The sequence below is a fragment of the Idiotropiscis lumnitzeri genome, chromosome 10, assembly GCF_059441095.1.
Source record: "Idiotropiscis lumnitzeri isolate Australia: NSW breed Sydney's pygmy pipehorse chromosome 10, RoL_Ilum_1.0, whole genome shotgun sequence".
NCBI classification, from domain to species: domain Eukaryota; kingdom Metazoa; phylum Chordata; class Actinopteri; order Syngnathiformes; family Syngnathidae; genus Idiotropiscis; species Idiotropiscis lumnitzeri.
In genome coordinates, this window is record NC_142400.1 from 1,871,087 (window position 1) to 1,881,272 (window position 10,186).

General features: G+C 43.6%; 1 protein-coding gene across 1 annotated transcript; it reads right to left on the reverse strand.

The window, feature by feature from the left end:
• Positions 1-850: 850 nt before the first annotated feature.
• On the reverse strand, positions 851-9,595 carry prdm1a (PR domain containing 1a, with ZNF domain). The gene is made up of 7 exons (XM_088307714.1): positions 9,404-9,595; positions 7,066-7,386; positions 6,352-6,471; positions 5,644-5,896; positions 3,134-4,059; positions 2,521-2,649; positions 851-2,413 (listed from the first exon to the last, which is right to left on the reverse strand). The coding sequence occupies exons 1-7, from the start codon at positions 9,428-9,430 to the stop codon at positions 1,961-1,963; spliced, it is 2,229 nt and encodes a 742-aa protein (XP_088163840.1). The 5' UTR covers positions 9,431-9,595; the 3' UTR covers positions 851-1,960.
• Between the last annotated feature and the right edge of the window lie 591 nt (positions 9,596-10,186).

Consider the following 10,186-nt stretch of genomic DNA (forward strand, 5'->3'; position numbering starts at 1 on the left):
AACAGCAAATATTAGTCACAGATGACTTTATTTAAAAAACGTCTTACTTTTTTTTTCTTGCACAAGTTTTTGAGATATTTTCACTTTTTGTTTTTAAGTTTGACTGGAATGCTTGCACAATATGGATTTTATCAGGTGTTGTAATTTAGAACCTCTGGCGTTTCAGAAATGTTTTTTTTTAATAATTTGCCATAAATTCCGCGTGAATAATTTTGATCCATGAAAGTTTACAAATTCTCTGTTGTTGTTTTTGTTCTCGTCAACATCAATAACAACATGCCAGGATTTGGATTAAAAGCGGTGAACATTTATAATAATTCTCATCATAATTTACACATTTGGACATTTTTGCACATAAATAAAACAATTTGTAAACCAACCGGCATGTAAACACAGATACACACTCACACACACGCGCACACAGCGAGTTTGTGGAGTTAAAGCTCACGAAAAATAGACGAGACACTTTTTGGTCAAAGAGGAGAATGAAAAAGTGGGCGGGGCCAGTGCAAAAGAGACGTGCTTGGGGCGGGGCTAGGAAAAAACAACAAAATCAAAGTCCCTTGAGTTCTTCTTCACATTCTTCCTGCTCTGGAGTTTGGTTTGCAGTTTGGAAGGCCAGTCAACTTTGGTTTGGAGTGTTATACATGGACGGGGTGGATTCAGAAGAGAAAGAACGAAAGAAAACTAAAATCCATGAAAATATGTCGATTAAAAAATGTCAACCAAAATGTAAATTACAAATAAAATTGAATTTAAAATGGAAGTACAATAAAAGGAAATAAACAATAAATTAAGAATAAAATGGGAAATAATTTTGAAAATAAAAAAATACCATTTAGAAAGAAATTTTCTTATTTGAAAAATAAGAAAAAAAAAAAAGAAAATAATTTAAAAATAAAATTTCAAATAGATGACAAAAAAATAAAATTAACCAAATAAAAATTGTAAAACAAAATAGAAATTGAGAAATTAAAGTTAAAATTTAAAAAATGAAATTGACAATAATCCCTTCTTAAAGTTCTTCCTGCTTTGGACATTTGTAGTTTGGAAGTCCAGTCAACTTTGGTTTGGAGTATCACAGACAGTGTCGTTATTAATAATAAATTAAACAAACGAAAATATATATATTTTTCAAAAGTAAAATTTTAGTGAAATGTGAATAAAATAATATTAAAATGAAATGAAAATAACCCATAACAAAACCAAAAATGAAAATAATAAGAATGAAAATAAAATCCTTTCTTCAAATTTTTGCTCGTTTGGACGTTTTCTGTTTGGAAATTTAGTCGACTTTGGTTTCGAGTGTCACATCCGTCTTACTGTAAATGTCGGTAATTCCTTAAGAATAAAATGAGCGGTAAAATAAAATACTCAAAGATTCTTATGAAAAATACAATAAATAAAATCAAATCCAAGTCCCTTCTTCACATTCTTCCTGCTTTTTGCATTCTGGAAGTCCATGCAGTCAACTTTGGTTAGGAGTGTCACATCCGCGTCACTGACAGTGTCATCGTTATCAAAAACACAAAAAGCAAACAAAATGACAAAACAGGTGCTACATGTTGCCCAGCTGCGCTCCACTTCCATTTCTTCTTCAAGTAGCCAAAGAGCAAATAAATAGAAAAAAAAAAAAAAAGTTCCATCTTCAGCCTTTCCCTTGACGCATGCGTACTCTCACACACACTCTCATTCACACTCTGAGGTAACTGTTGTGACGCACACACTCGCTCGCCCTTTGTTCCTGTCGTTTAAATTAAGTGGTAAAGGGACGCAGTCAAATAGTGGAATCATTCTTGTAAACCCTGAAGAATATTCTGAAAACATCATCATCGGCCAATAAATTAAAAAAGAAAAAGTGTGGAAATGGAGACCTTAGTAGGATGATTGTCAAATTTGAGCCCTGAGTAGCGAGTCCCTGAAGTGATCCCCCCCCCCACCGTGCCCCCGTCCCGTGCTCTCACGGGTCCGCCTCCTGCTTGACGGCAAGTCCGCGCCGCACCTTGATGACCGAGGTCTGGCGCCACGCGGTCCCCAGAACCTGCTTCTCCAAGACGGCGTCCAACTCGGCTCCACCTTGGAGCCTCTCCAGTTGCTCAGCGTGTTCGCTCATGTCAAAGCGTTCGATTTCCTCGTTGGCGCGTTGCAGCTCGTCGGCGGCGGCGGAGTGGGGGGCGACGGCCGGGCAGTAGCCCTTCAGGTGGAGGCGCAGGCTGCACAGGTGGATGTAGTGGCGTTGGCACTGCGGGCACTTGTGAGGGCGCTCGCGGGAGTGCAGGCGCTTGTGGAGCTTGAGGTGCACAAACTGCGTGAACTTGGCCGGGCACAGCTTGCAGTGGTACGGCTTCTCGCCCGAGTGGAGGCGCAAGTGTGTCTTTAGGTTGCTGGTGCTGCTGAAGCGCTTGTGGCACACCTGACACACAACAAATAGAACATAGAAGGATTTTTTTTTTGTTTTTTTTGGGGGGGATTATTTATTTATTTATTTTTTACATCCCTAAAAGTTGCCAAAAGTCTCACCTGGCACTCGTGCGGCTTCTCTCCCGTGTGGACCAGGTAGTGTTTCTGCAGGTGGGCCAGTTGCGTGAAGCCCTTGTTGCATGTCTGACACTTGAACGGTCGCTCACCGCTGTGGACGCGAAGATGGACCTGCGTGACAGGAAAGCGCTGTTCACTTGAACAAAGTTTTCACTCAAGTCAAGTTGCACGAATACCAAGTCCGGTCGTTGAGACCTTTTACCGATGCCGAGCCCTAAAATGGGTGACTTAAACCTGGCATTGACCGCCATCTTGGCCCGGCCGTCTCCCCACTTGAATACATTTATTTTCCGGGTCCGATTCTGACCAATCAACTAAATAAATAATTTAATTAATTAATTAATTAAAATTACGATTAAATTAAATTAAATTAAATTAAATTAAATTAAATTAAATTAAATTAAATTAAATTAAATTAAATTAAATTAAATTAATATCCAAGTCTGGATGCCACGTTCACAAAAATCTACCTGGACGAGTGTATTATTTTTTGAATTTATTAATTAATTAATTAATTTATTTATTTTTTACGAAAGCTTAATAGGGTCACCTCATCTTGAAATTGCCGACTTATAACTAAATTTGGGGCCCTCACCTTGAGATTGGAAAGCTGTCCGAAGGTCTTGGTGCAGACGTTGCACTCATACTTGATCTTCCCGTTGTGCTTCTTGAGTGGGTAGGGCAGCGCCTTGTACCCGGCCGAGCCGGCACCCCGTTTCACCTTCACCAGGTTCACCGCTTCCTCGTCCGAGTCGCACAGCTTGCCGGGCGCCCGCTCGCCGGGCAGCCCTGTGGCGGGAGATCCAGTCGACGGGGAATGGTGTCCAGCATAAGGGTGGTGCGCCGTCGCCTTGTCCTTGAGGGAGGTGGCGGCCGAGAAGGCGCTGGTGACCGCCGGGAGGAGGAAGTCCCGGGATGGGTGGGCGGCTTCCGACATCAGGAAGCGGCGCCCGGCGGCATCCGAGGGTAGGAGGGGAACATGGGGCGGCAGATAAAGCGGGTACATCCGAGGGTAGATGCCGCCCACGGTGGGGACGCCCCCCCCAGGAAGCGGGTAGTGATGCGGCATGAGGTAGCGAGAGTAGGCCGGCCCTGGCGGGTAGAAAGGCGACAGCGGTGCCGCGGACGGCGGCGAGTAACTCGGGTATGGCCCGAGTCCGCCCGGGTAGAAGGGTGCCGACGGGCTCCCCTGGGGGCTGCTCTCTGGACTGCTCCTTGCAGACGGGCTGGGCGTGGCTGACGACTGGTCGCCGGGGGAACGGGGGTACCCCAGGGCGCCCGCCTTGAGGAAGTCCTCGGGGTGTCCCCTGAGGGGCGGGTAGAGGGCGCGCGGGTACAAGGGCCGCTCGGGGCTGTAGGTACAGCGCGGGCGTGTGGGCAGTGGGCGGCTGGGCTCAGTCTTGGGGACGTCCCGCAGGATGGATTGGACGCTGTGTTCCCGCTTGGGGGGCCGGGGGGTGATGGTGGGGGCCGGCGAGGGCTCCGACGCCTGATGCTGCTTCACCTCCAGCAGCGACCGCTCTGCAAGGACAGGAAAAGTCAAATCAATAGAGGTCTTGACGGATGTTTACTTTTGGGGAGATAAACGTGCATTAGCGTTCTCAGAGTGACACGTGCTTGACGGACGAGGTAAGGATTCGGACAGGAAGTCAGGTGTGGGTGTGTGTGCGTGTGTGTGTGTGTGTGTGTTCCACGTATTGTTACAAGTGAATGAGCTAAACACACTGAGGTGTGTGCAGACAAAATGCCTCTTTAGTGCCGCTTTGTATAAGCTTTTATTGCTTCAAGTCAATTCACGCTGCTTTTTATGAGATAAAATTACGTTACATTAGCTAACATTTAGATTAGTTAAGGCTGCTTTTGTACTGCTGCTTTATTGAAGTAGTTAACGCTGCTTTAACCGTGGTTTTATATTTGCTAACATCGCATTAGATTATCTTAACTTTACTACCTCGTTATTATAGCTAATGCTGTTTTAAGCTAATTCTTTTTTTAAGAACAATAAACTCTTTGTATTAACTTATGTGGCTTTAATGTTGTTTTATATTTGCTAACACATTAGCTAACCTTGCGTTAACGCTGCTGGCTAACACTGTTTTATGCTAGCAAACGCTGCTTGTTCTGATGTTTTATATTAGCGAAGGCTGCTCTCTTTCTTGCTCTCGCACACACACCCACAAACACTCAAACACACGCTCCGGCGAGATGAAAGCTAGGATTAGCGGCTTAAACTCCTAAAAGCTAAGACATGTCAGCTCTCTGCTAAATGGCCGCCATCTATCATGCGTGATCCAACGTGTGTGTTACCACACACACACACACACACACACACACACACCCACACACACACCCCAACGCACCCCAGCGAGTGAATGAGTAGTAAGGCTTCGGTGAGTAAACATGGAGGTTATCAGCTAGCCTTCCTCCTCATCCTCCTCACAAACCTAAACAAACATGGCCGCCATCTTGGAGATTTCAATCTGTCAGCAGCTCAGACAGGAAGTTCAAGAGGAGGGGAAAAAAAGGGGGTGCAATAGGGGGGGCAGGAGGAACTCCCTTCTGTTCGTTTTAAGTGATAAAACACACACACACACACACACACTGAGAAGTGGATGGTGTGTTCAAGTGCTAACACTACAGAGAAGCTAAGAGGAGAAAGTGCCGTCTCACACGCGACCTTTCTGGCACCTCCTTCAGCCCATTTTTGGGTTGTAAACATGACCAAAAATTTGATTTTATAATAGCTAAGACTGTTTGCTGCTTTACTGCTGCTTTATAAAAGCTAATGCTACAGCACGGCTGCCTAACATCGGCTAACACCGCTTCAAAGTAGCTAAGGCTGCTTGACTGATTCTTTAAATTAGCTTACGCTACTTTTCTGCTGATACATATTGGTTTGCTTGCTTTATAAACGCTGTTTTAATACGACTTTTAGTTTGGTAACGATCTATACTGCTAAGGATGCTGCTTTATATTAGCATAGACTTCTTAAACATCGCTGTAACAACGCTTTACATGAGCTAACACGACTTTAGGGTTACTTAACATTACTCGACAGTAAGCGTGTTTGTGTGCGCGTGTGTGTTGCCGCCCTACTTTACTTACTGAGCTTCTGCATCATGAGTTCCCCGGATGGCGGATAGTGTAGTCGTCGCGCATAGTCGTGGCAGTACCAGACCAGGAGCTCGGCGCCGGCCGGCACGGGCCTGACGGTGTAGAAGTAAACGTCCAAGCCATTCTGGCACGCCGCCACGTTCTGCTCGGCCGCCGAGTGGGCCGGGTTCACGTAGCGCATCCAGTTGGAGCGATACTCGTCCAGGCCGTCCACAAAATGGTGGAAGTCGCCATCAGCGTATATCTGAAGGCGGGAAGGATGTGTTTAGCGTCATGTTAGCTAAGGTTGCTTTCTATAAGATATGGTTGCTTTTTATTCAGTCTTGTTTATTTTTTTTAGCTGAACCAGAATTATAATATTATGCTGCTTCACATTTGCTAGCACTACTTTGCATTTTTCTACTGCGTCTCAGCTCAACTGTCCACAACATTGCGGAAGTGGCAACACGCTTAGCTTTCTGACACACACGCGACGGCGAGGAGGGGGTAGGGACTCATTTCCTGGAAGTGACAAAGTGGGTCAGCCCATCACCGTTGTGGACTTACGGGAAGCTTCCTGTGACATCACTTCCGACCCCTCTCGCTTTCTCACTCAGCCGGAGTTACACTTCCTGTGTCAAAGGCGGTGATGTCACAGGAAGTGTCCCCCCCCCGCCCTCCCCAGAATTCCTTCACACATACACCTACACACACACTCACCCGCCAGAAGTACTTGCGGTTGGCGTCTTTGGGCACGCTGTCGGCCGTGTAGATTTGGCCCACCAGGGGTCCGAAGCGGGTCCCCTTGGGGATGTACTCCCGGCTGCACACGCCGACAACCTGCACACGCATTCAAGAGTAAATTTTAGTTAGCTCATCAAACAAAACAAAGCAACAGACGCCTTAGTCCAAAAATACTTTCATTTTGTATTCCGTGTTGCCAATAATTAGGCGAAAACAGTTTTTCAATTGAACGTTATTCAACGGTTAAAACTAAAATATCAGCTCCTAAAGGAAGACAAGTGTTTTAACGCAATCATTCCAATCCAACGGACTTTCACTTCTTGTTTGCTATCAGTGCTCAGTTTCCTGCGGATAACACACACAAAAAAAAACACCCTGATGAAATAATCCATAGCGTCACACTTTTGACCAAAAGGACGCTGTCGATGGAGGGGTGGGGGGTGATTACTTACGCCATCCAAATCAAATTTTCTTATATCTGTTATTGGCAAAAGAGTCTTGCTTCAAAATTGTGAAAGGGATGTTTTTTTGGTTTATTTTAATCGTGTAGCTGTTGAGGACTCAATTGCGCCCTCTGCTGATCAAAAGGAAGTATTGCAGTTGGCCTGAACTTTTGCTTGAGTGCTGCTTTATCTTAGCTTAGCTTTGTATTAAGTAAGGCGACTTGACGTGAGCTAACGTGTGTCTCACCTCTTTTCCGTCCGCCGTGTGTTTGAACATGAGGTTCCGAGGCAGCGAGGCCTGCGCCCGGATGCTAGCACTTTTGGCTTCCCCCTCTGGCTCCGCCTCCCACGCGGTATCCTTGACGATGTACGTGCACTTCTCCTCAAACTCGGCCTCGGTCCACTGAGTCATGTCCGCCTCGTCCGCGGCCCCCACCGCGTCCACGTCCGGGTCTGGCTGGACGCCGTCTGAGTTGGTGGAGGCCATCTTGGCGGCGTGGTGGGCGTCGTCCTGCTCCATGGCGTGCGCCCCCTCACTGGTCAACATGGCCGAGCTTTGAGAGGTCGCCTGGGAAATGCACGAGGGAGATGTTTGGTTTTAGAATGGGGGTTGTACTTTGTTGTGGTTCTGGGACCGTTCGGATCCGAGTTGAGGGCCTCTCAAAATCAGGAGAACTTGCTTTTAAGGACTTTTGACTTGGAACTACAACAGACTTCCGGTAACCTTTGGCTAACTGGATCTCAAATTCAAATAAAGATGAGTCCTTTCTTCCAGAAATTGCACGTTTAACAATGGAAAAGACAAAGCTGACTGATTCCGTTGCGACTATTACATGCCTCTTTGACATTTTTTGGACCGATGACAACAACGCAGCGTATGACTTTCAAGTGAGTTTGCTGTGAGTCAGACGCGGGAAGAGGACGGCGGAAGTAAGGAAGTCAGGACGAAAAGGAAGTTCCTGTGACGCGATACGACTAAATTTGGAAGGCCAGCGAGTCAGCAGCGGCGCCGACATGAATTTGCCCCAGGAGAAAGAGAACGACAAAACTTTTCCAATTGGGGGGGGGTCGCGACCCAACAAAGCGCAATGGCACGCACGCACAGCAATTAGTCCTCACACGATGAACAACTACACGCCAAAAGTCAAAGTGACAATTATTTGTTTCATTTTCCCACATTTCCATCAAGGCACTTCACAAAATGACAAACGATCTGGTATGAATCGATCTCGCAGCTTGTGGAGTTGTTTTGAATGCATGCATGCAAAAAATAAAAAGCTTCTTTTAAATGTCAAAATGTAATAAATATGAAAAAGAAGCCAGTTGCGATGCAACAAAAAATATTTAAAAAAAGACAAAATAATTTGCTGACTGCATCGTGACTTCGTCTTTGTGTCCAAATGGAATTAGTGAGCGACGCTTCGATGACATAATGATTAAAAACTGATTGTAACCGTCATCACGCTAAAGTTTCCTTTTTTTTAACTTCCCAATTTAAATTTTTTTTTTTTACGCAGTAAGAGTGCACATGTTTTTCTTTGCATGAAATCATCACACACAACTTGAAATGAAATATTAGGCAGTCCAATATTAAAATTGCCCAGTTGTCTCAATCTTATTTTGTGTGCACCAATAAAAGGTGTCTTCAACAGTCCAGAAAATTAAGAAAATAAAAGCAATCCTATTTTTAAACAAGAAGAAAAGTCCACATTGAAGCTTAAAATGCAAAATGACCAACTTTTTTTTGGGTAATTTTATATTTTGTCATTTTCTTCTCAGCCAAAAATAAGCAGTGCACAAAGATCTTATTTATTTAAAAACACTCAAGTAGGCCTTTTCAATTGCACATCGGAACACATTTAGTGAGTTTAAAAAAATAAATGAATAAATAATAGTAAAAAAAACAAACACATTTAAGTCTCTTAACAGCCAATATTCCTTTTTTACGTTCCAATATTGCATATTTTCTCAGAAGTCCACGAAATTCGTCTACTATTTAGAAAAATGACCCAAAAGCATAAAATAAGACAGAAAATAAATATTTTTAGGCTTTCCGACATATAACATGTAAATATATAGAAACTTTATCTTTTAAACAAAAAAGAAAAGTCAAATTCCGTAATCCTTAAAACACAAAATATGTTTTTGTGTGTGTGTGAAATTTTTAAAGCAACCCCCCCCAAAAATATTTAATTAAATTTAAGCCTTCAAAACACTACAGTGGACTTTTGACTTCCTAAATTGATGTCATCTTAAAATATCACAACTTTTCTCGTCCACAAGAAAAAAAAGTGCAATTGAAGCCTTCAAAAAGTAAATATTTGCAGCAATGCACACAAAAAACGAGCAAACAGCAGAACCGAACTTGTATTCATCCAAGAGAACAAGCCTTAAAACCACTCCAGCCAACTTTTGACATCCAAATTGTGACTTTTGAGCACACGTTTTTCCTTGGCCACTTAAGGCCAATTGACTTTTGAAAGCAAGCCCTCAAAAACTTGAATGAAATAACTTAAGAATCTTTTTCTAAAACTTGTCAAAGTTGCCCAAAAGCGCTGAAATGTTGAAAAAGGAAAAGTAGTCACCGTGTAGCTTTGGTCCCATCCACACATAAGGACGTCTGGTTAGGGCCTCTGTGTCCGTCCTTGCGTGTGTGAGCGCGCGTGAGTGCGTGTGTGCGGGACAGGTGCACGCCGTCCTCTCACTCCGGGTTAGTCCTCTCGCGTGTGTGTGCGTGCGTGCACGCGCGTGTGTACTGCCGTCGGCGCGCCGCGTCGGAGTGTGTGACACAAGGCGCGAGTCTCCGGCTATGTCGCGAAGAGGGCCGGCTAGCCCCAGCGGGGCCACGCCCTCACAGGGGGGAGGACACGCCCCTTTAGCGAAGGGGTCACGCCCCCCTGGTGCCACACTCGTCAACAAATTCATGTTCGAAAAGTTTGTTTTCCTTTTTTTTTTTCATTAGTGGTGATTGCACTTCTATTTGTTGGATTGTGAATTCTGGGTTTTGATTTTGAATTTGGTTTTTATATTAAAAAAAAAAGATTTTCCTATTTCATTGTGTTTTTAAATTGTAATTTATTAGTAATTTATTTTATTTTATTGAATTCATTTAATTTATTGAATTCATTTATTTTATTGACTTCGTCAATCGTTGCTAATTGTTTTGTTTGTGTTTTGTATTTAGTGTTATTTTATTTACTTTAATTATTTTAATGCATCATATTTATTTGTGTTTTATGTTGTTTTATTCATGTATTCTTCAAAGTTTTATTTATTAAGTTCTAATTTCTGGTTTATTAATTTGTTTTGGGTGTTGTTTATTTGATTGTTGTGCTTTTTTGCTATTTGCATTGTTATTTAGTTATTGG